The 18,186-nt window shown below is 41.6% G+C and overlaps 1 protein-coding gene across 3 annotated transcripts; it reads left to right on the top strand.

Moving 5' to 3' along the window:
* Nucleotides 1-5,435: 5,435 nt before the first annotated feature.
* Nucleotides 5,436-13,935, top strand: LOC136587560 (uncharacterized). Of its 3 annotated transcripts, none has more exons than XM_066586217.1 (12): nt 5,437-7,112; nt 7,657-7,761; nt 8,143-8,184; nt 9,625-9,705; nt 9,803-9,865; nt 10,785-10,886; nt 11,250-11,309; nt 11,525-11,602; nt 11,709-11,768; nt 12,340-12,483; nt 12,796-12,840; nt 13,850-13,935. In XM_066586217.1, coding segments are annotated over exons 1-12 (840 nt in total). In that variant the 5' UTR covers nt 5,437-7,110; the 3' UTR covers nt 13,908-13,935. The 3 variants fall into 3 exon arrangements, with proteins under 3 accessions (XP_066442316.1, XP_066442314.1, XP_066442315.1); XM_066586218.1 differs by having other exon boundaries at nt 12,799-12,840; XM_066586219.1 differs by lacking the exon at nt 9,803-9,865 and having other exon boundaries at nt 5,436-7,112.
* Nucleotides 13,936-18,186: the final 4,251 nt, after the last annotated feature.

An 18,186-nucleotide genomic window follows, 5' to 3' on the forward strand; every position in this document is an offset into this window, starting at 1 on the left:
CATAGAGGGCTCCTAATTGTTACAGTCACAGTCCTGGGTATAAGCAGGTGATGGGAGAGATCTCTGTATTGTCCCCTGATATATTTTTGTTTAATCTGTTTACTGATTTTCACATAAACATTACACCATCGTATTTCTGTCCCTGACATATTTATACATAGTTTTTAAATCGCCCCCCGGCCTTTTTTCTAAACCCCAATTTTGATAACCTCTCTGGGTATTGTAGTCCACCCATTACATTAATTACTTTAGTTGCCCGCCATTGTACCCACTGAAGCTTTAATATGTCCTCCTTGAGTACCGGTGCCGAAAACTGTCCACAATATTCCATGTGGGGTCTGACCAGTGACTTGTAAAGAGGAAGAACAATGTTCTCATCATGTGTTAGACCTCTTTTGATGAACCCCATTATCCTATTTGCCTTGGCAGCAGCTGCCTGATACTGGTTGCTCCAGTTAGGCTTACAGTAAAATCCCCAAGTCCTTTCCCATGTCCGTGTTTCCCAGTGGTTTCCCATCTAGTGTGTACTGGTGACATATATTTCCTTTGTCCATGTGCATAGCTTTGCATTTATCAGTGTTAAACCTCATTTGCCACTTTTCTGCCCAAACCCCCAAGTTATCCGGATCCTCTTGTAACTAGTGACTCAACGTTTTAGGGCTTTACTAAGACAGTTTGCAGTTCTTAAGGTGCAAGCCCATATAGAGGAACAGATAGAAGAAGCTGACAGAAACTGGAGAGCTGATGCCGCAGCTAAGGCTTTTATCCTGTTACCCCTTCTTGTAAATATCTACACTGTGCAAATAGTGAGCAGGAAGTAGCCCTGCCATGCCTTATCACAGCGATCATCAGGGATGTGGTGAACGTTCCCTCAGAGGGACACAAATGTTGTAAAACAAAAAGATTAAAAAATGTAAAAAAAAAGTTTAAAAAACCATTTTTTAATGCTTTTTCTCACATTAGCATAAAAAAAGTACAAAAAAATTTAAACCCAACATATTTGGTACTGTCGCGTCCGTAACGACGCGTACAATAAGTTGCACATGCTTTTGACTGTACACGGGAAAAAGCGTTTTAAAAAACGCTAAAAAACTGAGGCAAAATGCTAATTTTTAGCATTTTGCCTCACTAAAAAGGTAATAAAAGTGCTCAAAAAAGCCATATGTACCCTAAAATGGTATCAATAAAAACTACAGCTCGTCTCGCAAAAAATAAGCCATCATAGAGCTCCGTACATCAAAAAATAAAAAAATTACAGGACTTTGAATGCAGCAATTTAGAAAAAAAAAAGATTTCCAAAAAAAGGGTTTTTATTGCAGAAAAGTGGAAAAACCTAAAAAAAATGTAAGAATTTTGGTATCATTGTAACTGTACTGACCCGCAGAAATAAGGGATTGTGTCATTTATGCTACATGATTGACGCTGTAAAAAAAAAAAATTAATCTATGGCAGAATTGATGCGTTTTCTCTCCCTGCTATCATAAAAAAAAAATAAAAGTTTTACAATATAGTCAATGCACCCAAAAATGACGCCGATAAAAACTGCAGTTCGCCACGCAAAAACAAGCCCTTATACGGCCGCGACAACGGAAAAATAAAAAATTATGGCTTTTGAAAAATGGAGAAGAAAATCCGTCAAAAATCCTTGCGGCCTTAAGCCCAAAATAGGCCATGTCATTAAGGGGTTAATGCCCCTTATGACCCCCATTAAGTGATAAATCCTCTAATGGTCCCATTTAATAATATTGCCCCTCATGGCCCCATTTATCAGTAATGTCCTTTATAGCTATTACAATTAATAAAGCAGCTATCCTTGCCTGCATCGATCTTCTTGCTGTTGGCCTCTGCAGTCCGCACACCTGGTCTCTGCTACATCCAGGTAAAGTGATTGCTACAGCCAGTACCTAGCCTCAGGATTATAGAGGATGGAAACTGGTCATAGCAATCAGGTTTTTGTCACATGATTGGCCTACCTGAGAGTAAACTGGGAAACAGTAGCATGGACTGCAAAATCTGGGAGGGAAGGGGCGATGCGAGTGAGGGGAGTATAGCTTGTTCTGTATTTTTATTGCAGCACCTTTCCACTAACAGTGGATAATAATAGGGGCTAGCGAAAGGCCTATGATGTAGGTTGGAAGGGGTCATTTATTAAAGGAGCCCACTGGAGTCTGGAATAGCATCTGTATTTATTTCGAGGAGTGACCTGAGGTCTGAGACCACCTTGGGGTTTTCTACTTTCAAGCCTGATAGCATGTATGGTAACGTTGTTTGTGTTTGTCCCCCCCAGATTTTATCCATGATTTGGCTCCTATGATCAGCGCCACACGTCAGAGAATCAGTACAGCTTGAAGAGAAGAGAACACCAGTGCCAACTGCAGTACAGAGAGAGAACCACTGGGGTCGCCCTCCGCAGCCTCCACAACCTATTAAATCTGGAGTTTAAGACCATCTTTATTCATGTGCCTTATTAGGTTATATGGACATCACAGAGGGACTTCCTCGGAGACCTCCTCTATAAGTCAGAGTTCCTAAAGGGGCTTTACAAGTAATAAGGCATTGGTGGCATTGGGCGTTGGGGTGGAGTCATGTGGGTGATTAGGACAGGGGCAGGGCAACGAGAGGAGAGAAATCTCCTGCTGCCTCCCCGCTGAGACCTAACGATATTAGCTCCCATATGTGCGGGGACGAGTGTCAGGCATTGTTTGTCCGACACTTGTCCCGTCTAAATCAGCCTTTAGCCTTAAAGACATTCTCCATCCCTGCAGTCCATGGCCGCTTCCTTATGTACTTTACAACCTTTCAGCATATGCACACAGCAGTCGGTTAGATTGTTCTCAGCAGAGGTGTAACTTGAAGGTTCTGCACCCCAATGCAAAATCTGTAATAGGGCCCCCAAATACAATGGTTTATTCATAGTACTGGGCTCCCTATATGGGGAAGAGAGGCCTTATGGGCCCCCTAAAGCTCTTGGGCCCGGGTGCAACCGCATCCCCTGCATCCCTTATAGTTACACCCCTGGTTCTTATTATATACACATAGAGGGGAGGTAGACTTTCCTCAGTATACAAATCATTTCCCAAGGCTTTATGCTTTCTGACTAAAGAACTATCTCATGTATTGTGGATTTTCACACGGGTTTTCATGCTTAGAATTAAATATTGAAGTTGCAACCCCCCCTTACTTTTCCTATTTAGGACGTCAAGAATGGCTGTGCAAATTTAGTGTTTGTACAACACCGGGAAGTTAGACGATTAGTTGCGAGTCAGTATGTCAGTGAGTCAGTCTGTGAGGGCTCTCACATATGTATATATATATATATATATATATATATATATATATATATATATATATATATAGATTACTCCCTCTAATGCTCATAAAGCCCCCCCCCCCCCCCCGCGCCCTATGTGGTTTCTGTATTATCGCCATATATGAGTGATGGTCATGGATCTCTCAGTGTTATAATTGCTAGACATAGCCACACAGTTACAGTCTATTCAAATAATGACATTGTTGCCCATTGTACAAGGTTTGGGGGGCTGAGGGGGGGGGGGGATTTAGAGACCACTTTGATTATACAGAATATGATTGGCTGCTCAGGCTCTACTGGTCCCTAACAGCTGCAGCGTGTGATGTCACGGAATGTTGTGGCTGTTGGCCCCTCCTCCTTTCATTATGTCCATTATGACATCACACAGGTTATATAAGGAGCTGCAGCGCCAACATTCCATAGAGCGTTGCAGTTGGTGTTGGAGGTAAGTCCACTATATGTGAAGCTCCTGTATTGTCTTTCACTATCTTCCATCTTGGGTCCTCTTCTTCAGTTGTGATCACTTCTTTCCATTCCCTCCTTTTCCAGTAAATCCATCTGTGTTGTAAATGTATAATGTGATATTATGGGGTGCGGGTACACGTTGTTATATAAATGTGGCAAGTGTTAGCATATCATCCAGCCCGCCACAAAGCTTGTAGGGAACGTGATATCCACTATAAGCATCATCTAAGTTCTGGTGCCTTTAGTTTTGATGATATGGAGTCCGGTGAGCCTCTTTTCTTTCTCACCTGCTTGCACGTTCCTGCGGTTTCCCCGTCATAGTCAGCGCACAGCAAGTTTACCTCTTTACAGAAGGCTGTGAGCGCGCTCTCAGAGAAGAATGGGTTAATATTTATACGATTATTAGTATTGATATCTATTAGATATTAGACATGGATTCTACTGTTTTTCACCATGTTGCTGGTGGTACAGTGGTCAGTGGGGTGTCCACCATACTTGGGGTCTGGTCGGTGGGTTGTCCACCATACTTGGGGTCTGGTCGGTGGGCTGTCCACCATACTTGGAGTCTGGTGGGTGAGCTATCCACCATACTTGGAGTCTGGTCGGTAAGCTGTCCACCATACTTGGAGTCTGGTCGGTGGGCTGTCCACCATACTTGGGGTCTGGTCTCTGGGCTGTCCACCATACTTGGGGTCTGGTCGGTGGGCTGTCCACCATTCTTGGGGTCTGGTCGGTGGGCTATCCACCATACTTGGAGTCTGGTCGGTGGGCTGTCCACCATACTTGGGGTCTGGGTTTGGTTCAGTGGAGGGTTTTGTCTTTCCTCTGACCAACATCCAGTAGTTACATGTGATAAGTACGGAGTGTGATACTCATTTACCAGCTGCGGACAGTGGAGCCTATGATGCCTGTTTTCAGGGTTCAGTTTCAGTTGCAGATTATAATTGTATCTAGTTGATGCTTATTTGTATATCCCCTATTGCCTAATTATAACATCCCTCACTATATTACTGACTATGGTTGATTCAGATTCTATTAGGTTGCATTCACACTTGGTAGATTTCGTCTAGTTCTACTTGGGCAATCGCAATTTTGCTGTGAAAAATATTGTGCCAAAATTGCAACTTTTTTCCTGCGTTTTTTGAGCGTCAGCGCTGCTTCTTCTAACAAACACATCGCTGTCACTTGTAATTCTTTCACACGTTTTTTTTTCGCTCAATTTTGCCGTGCTTTTTTAGCAGGAAAATCAAAAGGACTTTCTAATGTAAAAAACTCATCGCATCGCGTGAAGATCGCAAGTTCGTTCTTTGTGATGCGATAAAAAGGAGGCTCCATTGAGAAACATGGGAAATAGAAAAGAATGCCAAACTAGAAAGATAGGACATGCTGCGATTTTTGTTCTCACCACATTGTATGAGTGAAAACATTACAAATGTAAAGGAAACCATTAAAAAAGATTGATTTCCTAATTCTGCATTTTTACTCACTCTTGTGTTGTGCAAAAATAGTGTGATTTTCTCACCCCATGTGAAACCACCCAAAGGGCTCCTTCCCACTGGCGATATAAGCACGCGATTTCCATGCAATGAGAGAGTGAGTGAAAACGCAGAATTATGAAACCAATGATTTCCAATGGTTTCCTTCACATTTGCAATGTTTTCCCTCATGCGTCTGCAGCTCTGCAGAAATCTGTCCTGCACTGTCTTTCCCTGCATTCCTGCTTGCTTTTATTCATTGTTATGTGGTCTCCAAGCAACCTGTGAACTATCTGCCTACAAATCCGCGCCCATCCGCAATTACATTGAGTGATTTAAACACTCCCATAGAGATTAATGGAGTCTGTCTGCCCAGAATCTGCGCTAAAATAGAGCCTGCTGCGATTTTTTTTTTTTTTGCTCGAAAAATTGCAATTCCCATCATCCCGTCTGTTTGAAGCTGCAGAACTCAATACCTTCTAATGAGTGAATATTACAACAGATCGTCTGTGCGGGGGCAGATAATAGTGTCCGCTATTCAAATCTGTTTGCACGCAGACAGCCTCAGTCAAGCTTTAAATATATAGATTACTCCCCTCTAATGCCTATACAATCCCCTGTCCTGCCCTATGTGGCTTCTGTATTATCACCATATATTAGTGGTCGTGGATCTATCAGTGTTATAATTACTAGACATGATCACACAATTAAAGTCTATAGAAATAATGACATTGTTGCCCATTGTACAAGGTTTGGTGGGCTGGGGTGGAATTTAGAGATCATTTTAACTATACAGAATATGATTGGCTACTCGGGCTCTTCTGATCCCTAACAGCTGCATTGTGTGATGTCACGGAATGTTATGGCTGTTGGCCCCTCCCCTTTTCATTATGTACATTATGACATCACACAGGTTATATCAGAAGCTGCAGCGCCAACATTCCATAGAGTGTTGCAGTTGGCGTTGGAGGTAAGTCCGCTATATGTGGATTATGGGTTGCGGGTACACGTTGTTATATGGAGGCAGCAACTGTTAGTATGTCACCCGGCGCACCCGAATGCTTGTAGGGAACGTGATATCCACTATAAGCATCATCTAAGTTCTGGTGCTTCTAGTTTAGATGATATGGAGTCCGGGAAACCTCTTTTCTTTCTCACCTGCTTCCACGGCCCTGCTGTGTCCCCGTCAGAGTCAGCGCACAGCAAGTTTACCTTTATACAGAAGGCTGTGAGCGCGCTCTTAGAGAAGAATGGGTTAATATTTATACCTATTATTAGCATTGATATCCACCAGATATTAGAGATGGATTCTACTGTTTTTCACTATGTTGCTGGTGGTACAGCTATCCATCATCCAACCATCCAACATTTCCACATCCATCCTCCACAATTACATTCTATAGAGATGACAATGTCACCCCATGTACAAGGTTTTGGCGGCTGGGGAAGAATTTACAGACTAATTTATCCATATGAAATTTGATTTCCTGCACGGCCTCGTCTTGTCCCTAATTGCTGCTTGTGATGCCATCAAATGTTGTTGGCTCCTCCCCCACATAGTATGACATCATGTACATTATATAAGGAGCTGCTGAGCCAACATTGCATTGAGGATTGTAGTTGGTTGGAGGTATGTCCTCTGTATCTGGAGCCCCTTTGTGTCCTTCTTTATTTTCTAGCATGTCCATAGCTTTCCTTGAGGTCACGGTCGAGGTTGGGGATGCTCTGTTATAGAATAATGGCTGACCCTCATACCTAGATTTTCACTATCTAATTTACTCTTTTACAGTTTTGAGAGAGAGAGAGAGAGATAGCGAATTAATTACTGAGAAAGAATTAAAGCTAGCATATCCAGTTAGGATGTAAGTATCTTATTGTATAACCCTTGCATGAAATGTAGATAAATAGATGGACACTACAAAAACAAGTGTGACGGGGTGCAACCTACTTATGGCAAAAAAACAGGATAATGGCAACAAAAACAAACAGTCCATAAGGAAGAACCTGGTGCGCCCTCAGATATCACAAACGTATAACACATTTTATTAAAGTCATACAAAGTTACCGTAAAAACCATGTATGTGCCTACGTGAGCTGCAAGGATGGATTCAGAACCAAATTAGTTCAGAGTGTCCTCCACATGGATGAGCGGCCCAGAGAGTGCCACAGAGAAATCCCGCAGACCGTAGCTCTGCTGCCACCAGCTTGTGTTCTTCCAGCAGTGGTTGCAAGGTGTTTGTTCTCTGATGTTTCTCATCTGACACGCCAATGTCCATCTATTCATCCATCAGTATCAGAAGTGCTGCCTGTATCTGGAAAATGATGGCGGGCGCTGATCTTCCTCAATTATACACCCTGTATTAGAAGACGATGTGCAAGATACTCACCCTCTTTACTCTCCAATAGGACCCAGGAGGAGCAAGTGGCGGGGGTCTCCCTGGAACCAGCTTATTATGATCTGTATGCTGATGAGGAGCCACAGGAACAACTTATAGATTTCTTGCAAAAGATGTAAGTATTTCACTGTAGGACCCCCATGATAGTGACTGTTACCGCAATATCTGGTGCTATTCTTCACAGACATAACCCCACATTCATCAGATAATCCCATGTCAGGGACAAGGGGGGCCATAGATAACACAGTGATAAGAGCCGGAATGTAGAGGGACATATTACACAAATATCAACTATTACCCAGGATCCCCTATTATCATGTTACTTTTCTTCATTGTTCTCTTGGAAGGGGAGATAAGCCGATAACACTGACTGACCATGGCATGTCAATCACACAAAGTAAACCTTCATACAGTCACCAGAAAATGTCAGCTGCAATCTGATTAGTTGTTACTGAAAATTCCTTGTTTATAATTCTTTCTTTTTCTTCTCCCACAGGTGGCTTGATACCATTGAAAATGAAAACACCGTCTATTACAGGTAATTATCTGCTACTATGACAACCCTTTTGTTCTAGAGTTATTGAAATAGCTGTTTTTCTCTTTTCTAATTCTCCTAATAAAAGGACAGAAAGGACTGACATTTCATTAGTAACCCCCATCTACCCCCAAAATGGTGCACTTAACGTAATCAAATGATCCCACAATAATAAATTATAGTTATTAGAACATAAAGATGCAAAAAGATCAAAAATAGATGCTTCCTGAAAGCCCAAAACAGGCCGATCCTTAACACTACAGGGCGTACATTTACATCCTGCAGTTTCAGGGTATGTAAGTAGGGGGATTGCACAACAGCTCTGATAAGCTATGCTGCTGATCAGAGCTTTTGACCCTTTAAATGCCCTGATTAATATTTGGGTGTCCTGCACTGCCTTCCCTGCAGTGAGTTGTGTGGTTGCCACGGCAACTTGGGTCCCTCTGAAAAGCCCAAGGGCTTCTATTGCAAATTGCCTATCAAGCCGTGATGGTGGAGTTGTTTGATAGATTACCTGTCAGATCGCAGTGGGATGTAATACTATGGCATTACATAATATTGCAGGATCTAATCTACAGTTTTTGTCCCTTAGGGGTATAAAAAATGTAAAAAATAGTTTTAAATAGTTTTAGCAATTATTACAAAAAATAAAAGGTCATAAAAGTAAAAAAAAATAAATTGATATATGTATAAAAAAAATCTAAACAGTAAAATAAAAAAACATTTGGTATCGCTGTGTCTGTAAAAGTCCGATCTACCAAAGCAATGCATTATTTACCCCTTATGGGGAACGTCGACAGAAAAATAACAGAACTCCAGAATTGCACTTTTTTGAAAATGTAAAAAAAAAGCGATGCAAAAGTCGTATGTTCTCCAGAATGGTACCAATAGAAGCTGCAAGATGAGCACAACTATGAGTCAATGGGAAAATAAAAAAATTCAGAAGATGGGGGCAGAAAATAATTAAAAAAAATGAAATATCTTTGAAAAAAAAATAAAAGTAGTGCCGAAAAAAAAAACTATATAAGCTCAGTATCGTAGTAATCGTACCGACCAATACAATAAAATGATCAGGTCATGTTTGTTGCATTGTGTACACCGTATGAGCAAGATCCCACCCGAGAGATGGTGGAAGTTCATTTTTTTCCATTTCCCTCCTCTTATAATACTTTAAAAAGTTTTTCAGTAGCATTGAAAAAAACAACTTGTCCTGCAAAAAGCAAGCCCTCATACAGCGGCGTCGATGGAGAAATAAAAGAGTTAGGATTTATTGTAGGAGGGAGGAAAAAACAAAAATAGAAAAAAAAGAGGGCCGCACCCTTAAAGGGTTAACCCTGTCACCTATAGGTTTTTGTTATATGTACAGTTATATTATCCTCTGGTCCCATTAGCCACCAGAACTAAATCTACATATATATATATATATTATGTGTTGTTCAACAGAGACGAAGACGAGGAGGAGGAAGATAGTGAGGAACCCTCCTTCTATGAGGCATATATGGATGAACCGGATGACATCACCATGTAAGTACAGAATCATCTCCTATAGGCTTGTTGTATAAATACACCATATACCACACAACACTATATATATATGTAATATTTATGTATTGTTTAATAGCGATGAAGATGAAGAAGAACATCCTAATAATTATGCGTACCTCGACGATTCTGACATCGATCTGTAAGTACCTCATCCTATACGATGGGCTTATTGTACACACCATATATGACACAACATTACACCTAGTTCATTAACACTCAGTTGTATTATCCAGACTGACAGTAATATATAACATGGCGGTACACACTGGATATCACATAGATGATGAGTCGGGTCGGTACACAGGACACATTCACGGGATGACTGGATAGGACTTATATTAGTATATGGATTCTTATTGCGCTCTTGTGCTGCACATTACAAGACATGGCGCCATTAGTTTAGTCATGGATATCCACACATTACAAGGGGGAGAATGTACTTAGAGTCTGTGGCCAGTTTTCTGTTGTGAAAAAAATGGCTAATTTTACAGCACACTGAATTTGAACAAAAATCGTGATGTTTTATATTTTTTCACCTCAATCACCACTTAAAAAAATAAAAAATTAAAATTAGACTAGCAAAAGGGAAGTTCAACTGCCTGAGAGCTTTACTATGATTTATGCCAAAACCTGGCATAAGTTATGGAACAAATCTGCAGCAGCTGACAGCTGGCATAGACTCCACATTCTGGCACACAGATTGGCCAGAGATACGCCAAATTTAGTAAGAAATGATCGCCTTTTAATATATTTGGCGCACTTTGAATTTAGACTGACATATACAGCAACGTACATTTCCCCAAATGTGTGTGACTAGTTCCATGTAGAACCATGTATCAGAGACAAGATGGGTATAGATGATTTTAATGGAGGGTTGTCCATCTTGTGGTGATGGCGCAGGGTGTGAACGGCTCTGATAGACATCTACCCATCCATCATTTTCCGAAGTGCTGCTTGCATCTGGAAAATGATGGCGGGTGCTGATGTTCCTGAAGTGTAGTAGGGAGACGATGTCCTAGATGTCCTAAATTGTCACCATCTTCTTTACTCTCCAATAGGACCCAGGAGGACGAAGTGGCGGAGGTCTGCCCGGATTTTGCATTCTTTGAAAATTGTGCTGATGAGGAGCCAGAAAATTTTAAAAACTGCTGGGAAGAGATGTAAGTATTTCCCTGTCGGACCACCATGAGAGTGACTGTTACCACAATACCTGGTGCTATTCTTCACAGACATAACCCCACACTCATCAGATAATCACACGTCAGGGACAAGGGGCCATAGATAACACAGTGATAAGAGTGGGAATGTAGAGGCACATATAACACAAATATCAACTATCACCCAGGAGCCCCTATTATCATGTTACTCTTCTTCATTGCTGTCTTGCAAGGCGATAGAAGCCGATAACACCGACTGGCCATGGCAACTCAATCATACAAAGTAGACCTACATACAGTCACCAGAAAATGTAAGCTGCAATCTGATTGGTTGTTACTGAAAATTCTTTTTTTTATCTGTTCTAGATTCTTCTTCTCACACAGTTGGTTGCAATATACGGAGGACAACCGAGTTGTGTATAACCGGTAATTATCTTCTAGCACGATAACCCTATTGTTCTAGTGGTTTTGGAATTGCTGCTTTTTTTTCTTTTTATTTCTCCTCCTAAAAAAGGAAGGGATAACAGTTCATTTGTAACCCCCATCTATGGATTATCTTTTTATACTTACAGTTATATTATCCTCTGGTCTCATTAGATGGCAGAACTAAATGTATATATATGTTATGTGTTGTTCAACAGAGATGATAACAACGAGGAAGTTGGGGAAGAGCCCTCCTACTATGAGGCAGTTATGGATGAACCGGATGACATCCCTGTGTAAGTACAGAATCATCTCCAATGGGCCTATTGTATAAATACACCATATATCACATAACAGTGGCAGCACTATATTTATATATAATGTTTATGTATTGTTTATTAGCGATGAAGATGAGGAAGATCAATCTAATTATGCGTACCTTGACAATTCTGACATCGATCTGTAAGTACCGCATCTTCTACGATGGGCTTATTGTACACACCGTATATGACACAACATTACACCTAGTTCATTGATAATGACTTCTATTATCCAGACTGACAGTAATATACAACATGGCGGTCCACTCTGGATATCACATAGCTGATGAGTCGGGTCGGTACACAGGACACATTCACGGGATGACTGGATAGGACTTATGTTAGCATACGATTATTATTGCGGTTGGGTGGCGCTCTTGTGCTGCACGTTACAAGACATGGCGCCATTAGTTCAGTCATGGATAGCCACACATTACAAGGGGAAGAATTCACTTAGAGTCTTTGGCCAGTTTTCTGTTGGGAAAAAATGCTAATTTTACAGCACACTGAATTGAAAAGTGATGTTTTATATTTTTACACCTCAATCACCACTTTTATAGAAAAAAAATCAGAAAAAGCAAAAAGAAATGGAATAACAGTTCATTAGCAACCCCCATCTATAGATTTTCTTTTTGTCCTTACAATTATATTATCCTCTGGTCTCATTAGATGGCAGAACTAAATGTATATATATGTTATGTGTTGTTCCACAGAGACAATGACAATGAGGAAGATGATGTAGAATCCTCCGGCCACGAGACATCTGTGGATGAAGAATCCTCCAGCCACGAGACATCTGTGGATGAAGAATCTTCCGGCCACGAGACATCTGTGGATGAATCAGATAACATCCCAGTGTAAGTACAGAATCATCTCTAATGGGCTTATTGGGATACATGATGAGATGGATCTCATTGTAGGACCCCGCATCAGTGATTGTTATTACCCCAATATCTGGGCTCACCCCCCCTGGATATCCCCCGCACTCCCTCATCAGAAATCACACTTCAGAGACAAGGGGCGGGTGATGAAAGGGAAGTAATGTGAATAACCTCTCATGCAAGCATTCCATCATCGGTTCATGGTATGCCATGGACGGCCATAGAATACAATGTTTTAGTTTTTGTTTTGGGACATTGGGTTTTATCATCTTGTACATTTTTTTCCAGCAGCAGAAGCAGCCGACCCCTCGGACGATGGGCCAGATTCACCAGGTAAATACAAATTCATTTATTCTTTATGTCTGATGGTATTTTTTCTGTGAGGTTCATGGAGGCAGTGAAGAAAAACTTCGGTTATGCTCACATTTGCATTGGGGATTTTGTTTTTTTGCTCTATTATTGGAACAGGAAAACAGAATCCTCAGCCAAACGGTTCCTTTTTATAATAGGACCGTAAGGCGGTGAGCTGACCCCATTGACTATAATGCGGTCTGTTCAGTTGCTGTCATCTGGCAGCGTTTTACCGGACATGCAGCATTTCTTTGTCCAGCGTTTCATGTGTGATCTGCGCCAGCGGCTCCGAACAGAAACTGGCACTGATGTGAACAAAGCTTTATAGCTTTATTCTCTGCCTACATTTGTCTATGTACACTATTAGAGGTAATGGTGATCCAATGGTTATTGGGTACCTGTATTCTGCTCAGTGTATACTACTGTATACAGGAGTTATATGTTGTGCGGGTATATGAACATATAATGACCAGTAGTGATAAGTGAACTTTTCAAAAGTTCACTGAATTTCAGCATAAAGTTTGGTTCATTCCAGATTAGTTTGACCTGAACTGGAACTTCACCAATACCCCTAAAACTAGTGTATAACCGTGGTGGAGGTGCAGCTGAGACAAACCGCCCGAGATTCGGGTTCACGCTAAACCGAACTTTTAGTGACATTTAACCCAAAACAGAGTTGGACTGTTTCAGTTCACTCATCACTAATCAGCAGATTTATGTTCAGTAGCTAAAAGCACAACTTACCAAGATAAGGATAAGTACATCTAGCCCATGTAGGGAAGGATAATGGGGGTCAAGCAGCCCCTAAACCCTCACATTGGTTTATTGTACTGCCTGGAGTTGAAGCTGCACTGCACTTCTGGCTTCAGCACCCACTAAACCTCCCCGACCCTCCATCCTCTGGTATGAAGCCTGTTCTCTAGTTACTACTGTTCCCATAAGACTTGTCTCCTCTCAGGAATGTCTCACACTTGTTTTCTTCTTTATTTAGAGCCATCCGAGGACTATTCTGCTGTTGCAAGCCAAGAACATTAGATGACAACGGCTAGAGCCTCTCCCTCCCCCATCCCCCCCTCCCCCTCCCCCATATCCTTCTCCTTTCCCCACTCCCATAACCCCCTCCCCATACCCATCAGATAATCACATTTGGGAGAGCATAATGTGGAATAAACTTTCAGACATTCATTCAACACTTGGCATCATTGGTTTGTGTTTCTTCCTTATTTAGATACTTCAGAAAAGTACTTTGCACAGTATGTTGGATGACCATGGATGATACTTTTCGTCTCACTAATTTTCCTCCTCCTCCCTCCCCCCCTTCACCCACCGACATAACTCTCTCCACTCCACAATTCCCCTCCCATTCCCAAACATAAAAAAATGGACAAACTTGTACAGGACTCTCCACTGGTTTGGCGACATGAGTGCCCAAAGAAGGTGTGAACCAGACCCTTGGTCATGACCAGCTCCAGGTGTACATGGACTCTTGGTCAACAAAGTCAAAGTGTGCCCCTTTAGCAACTATAGACCCCACTCTGCCCTCTCAGTAACTTATTAGCCCAGCTGTACCACCTGAGTCACTAAGGCCCTATTGTCTTCTCCAAGTCATTTATAGACCCCGCTGTGCCTCGGCAATAAAATAAACTCACTCACTTCCATCATGTTCCCACGGCATCCTCTGTCCTCTGCCTTGGACTCTTATGGCCAAGATTGTGCGGTATGATATCATTATGCCCCTTGTGTGATGGAGAAGGCACCAGCATGAGCTGCACACGTTTTTGCATATGTAAAAGCTGCATGCACTAAAAACAGAGAATAGAACCCATGGGTTTCAATGGGTTAATTCCCATAAGTGCATTTTGTGCGCAGGTCTATGGCAGGTGCACAGATACTCAAAGGGAAGGATAAAACACTGTGCAAAAGGCAGGAAAAGAAGATAGCTGGCTCTTATTAGGCTTTAATGGCCATTCAGTTCCACAGTAGGGTGGGTCACGCGCACATGTGAACAAGGAACAACTGATATTACTGACTAATCAGCATACAATAGCTCTTGATTATGTGACAGCCTTCCAGGAAGGGCTGTGCCAGTTAGCTGGATCACCCTATTGGTACTTTATAGATCCTGAAGATACAATGCGAATTACCATGATTACGAGCAGACCAAAAAGGTTAAAGAAGAGCACAAGAAAGGCAATTTGGCATTTTATATAACTATCAGATGAAATATGAACTTTGACCCTGATCATACCACGTTCACTTAAAGACCTGCATATATAGACAGTGACCTATGTCGCATTTCTCTAGCTGTCAACAAAACTGCTGATCTGCTTAAGGATTTCTCCACTAACAATATGCACCATTATCATAGTGTGGTGCATAAAATATGCCACTTATTCCGCAGTGATTTCAGGTATTTATTTATTACACCACACCAAGCTGGGTACTCCTTTTACCGACCTTGGAAGGATGAGTCAACCCTGAGCCTGCTAACTGAACCTTACAGGGATTGAGCTTGCAACCTTCAGGTCAGGAGTGAGAGCTTAGGACTACCTTTCTGCTACCTCAACACTCTGCACCATATTACATGCATATTTGGGTACTGTGTATTGCACCCAAAACAATGTATGTGCAATACGCAGGCTAAACACACTCATCTGAATGAACCCTTAGTAAAAGGCACATGACAGAACATCTGGTTTCCAAAGGGGACTCTCAGACCATGAGAAACAGAGGTTCTGGTCTTGTGAGAGCAATATTAATACTTTTAGCCTTTCATAGGCTTTCCAAGATATTTTTGTGCAGCTGGCCAAAAAATAATAAAAGAGCCTATACTCCCCAGGCCTGGACCCCGGCTGGGTCTGTTTACAAGCTGAAGTCGACCAATATACAAAACATCACAGACTGCTGCAGCCAATGAAAGGCCTCATCAGTGCACCGCTATAAACAGACCCAAAGGGAAGAACAAGAGATGTAGCAGTGGAGCCGTAGGGGTCTGGTGCAACACTGAGGCCTCTGATTGGCTCCATGTATTCCAACAGTTGATCAGAAGTGAAAGATGTATTAAAAGGAGCCTGTCATGTCCTATGCGCACCATGAACTAAATTTATGGTTCTCATACTGCAAGACAGATTCCCTTTTTTTTTCGTTTCAAAATGAGTTTTTTGAATTATTCATTTTTTTTAAAAACTGAGAAGCTTTAGCAAGTTCCCCGCGTGGGGGTATCTTAGAAATTGAATTAAGGTAAACTTTCGAAAACCACACATATTATCAGCTGATACGGTGCAGAACAAACCTCTTTTTCCCTTTCTTCCCTCAGCTCTCCAATCCCCCCATCCGTAGAAAACCCCAGAACATCTAATAGCCCTTACTGATTATCTCTTTACATATTGTGTCTTGGTAATATAAATTCTTTTTGCTTATTTCCCTAGCCCCCCCCCCCCCACTATTTAATATTATAAAATCTATTCTGCTCTGGATCTGACTCCTCATGCGCTGAGACGTCTGTTTATGCCAGGTATTTCTAGAAAAGATGCCCATGGCTGCCACGTTTTGAGGAATAGCTCCATGATATCTTCCCTCATGGCCGACAGCCTCTCATACAGCATCATTCTAGAGACTCTTGCAATAACTGGATTAAGTGTAAGATTAGGTGTGAGCCATTGGGAAGCTATGTAGATTCTGGCGCCCATGCAGATACAGTATGTTGTGAGAGCTTATGCTGTTGATTATTATAGCCAAGAGGCTTGTCCGCCAGGAGGCAGGTCCACAGAGAAAGGGAGAAGGATCTACCCAGGACTTTAACTATCAGATTGGCCACCTGCCTCCAGAAAGACCTTACCAATGAGCATGACCACCACGTGTGGGATGCTAAAGCAATTTGGAGGGGTGCTTGATGAGTATTTATGAATTATTGAGGGAACTAGATAGGATCTGTGTAATATTTTAAGAGACGATTCGGCCAGCATAACTTCATGCTGCCCTTTGAAATGAAAGTACAGCAATGAAGCCATTGGGGCAAAGAGAGGGTGATGTTGAGATCTGATTCCCATCATTGCATGAATGGAAGTTTAGCTCCCAGTGGGGGCTGATTCATGTTGGCATACAATAGGGATATCGTGCCCGTTTGCATTGGGGACCACATACAGGTTCTCTCGAACGCGGTGGGAGTGAAAGTAGTATTAGTGGTTCCTACCATGGAACGGAGGAAGCTATAGATTTGTCCCAATTCCAACCAGAGGTGTTCTGGGGCTGAATATTTATCTATCAGTTGTTGTGGTGTGAGGAGTTTGCCGTGCGGCATAAAATGGTAGAGTAGGATGACCCTTCTAGCCCGCCACCATGGAAAACTATCCTCTCGAGAGCTTAGGGCGAATGCTTGGTTAGGAATAATAGGCTGCAAAGGGGGAAGAGGTGACATCATAGAGTATTTAAACCTGTTTTTCTTCCAGATCAGAAAAAGGTGGTAGGTCAGCGGTGATAAATGTTGTACAGTTGTGGGTTTTATACCTTTATCATAGAAAATTGTCCCAAGTTTTACCGGGGCCAGAAGGGTTGCCTCCAGATCTGCCCACAGAGGCCTCCTTGTAAACACAAATATGGGGGGAATCTGTGACAACTGAGCTGCCAGAATATACTTTCTAGGATTCGGGACTTACTGTCCGCTGACTCGTTTACTTTATGTTTTATTCTGGGTCTTTTGTTCCTCCATATAAAGTGGAAGACAGATTCCCTTTAAGCTTTTAATCACCTAATCTTATATTCAAAAGGATACCACGGTGCATAAAAAGTAGAGACACATACTAAGATGAACAAAGATGGAGAATTCTTCCAAAACCAACTTGTTGACGGTTTTTAAAAATGGCAAAAAATACATTATATGTCAGATTTTTAATTTGCTGACTATGACGCCAATGTTACTCATTTCATTACTGGATATTATAATATTTTCCGTTGTAGCAGGAAATAAAAAATTGTTAAACATACCTAATTATGCCGTCCAAGTTGATTTTAGTTCAGGGCTTATCTCCGGACAGTCTGAGCTTCCCCAATATAGCTGATATACGATGCAAGGAAATAGAGGATGTCAATGATTACGCTGTTCAACAGCATTTTTGTATCTGGTGTCCGATATATCAATTCTTATGGATTTTTGGGTGTAGAATCCGAATTTACCTTTAGAAATGATGTATCATGTAAGGTTTTTATGTAATTTAGATTTTTTTCAGTTTTTTAAACAAGGTTTTTCTGTTTCTGCTCATTTTCCGGTGAATTATTTCTATAAAATTAAATCAGTGACTAAGCTAAACTCTTTATTTGAATGCAATACAC

The sequence above is a fragment of the Eleutherodactylus coqui genome, chromosome 13, assembly GCF_035609145.1.
Source record: "Eleutherodactylus coqui strain aEleCoq1 chromosome 13, aEleCoq1.hap1, whole genome shotgun sequence".
Taxonomy (NCBI): domain Eukaryota; kingdom Metazoa; phylum Chordata; class Amphibia; order Anura; family Eleutherodactylidae; genus Eleutherodactylus; species Eleutherodactylus coqui.

Excerpts from the sequence above, each read along its gene's own strand:
- LOC136587560 (XM_066586217.1), top strand. Across the intron at positions 10,887-11,249 it reads AAAAACTGCTGGGAAGAGAT|ATTCTTCTTCTCACACAGTT; the intron begins GTAAGTATTTCC and ends TATCTGTTCTAG. Across the intron at positions 11,603-11,708 it reads GAACCGGATGACATCCCTGT|CGATGAAGATGAGGAAGATC; the intron begins GTAAGTACAGAA and ends ATTGTTTATTAG.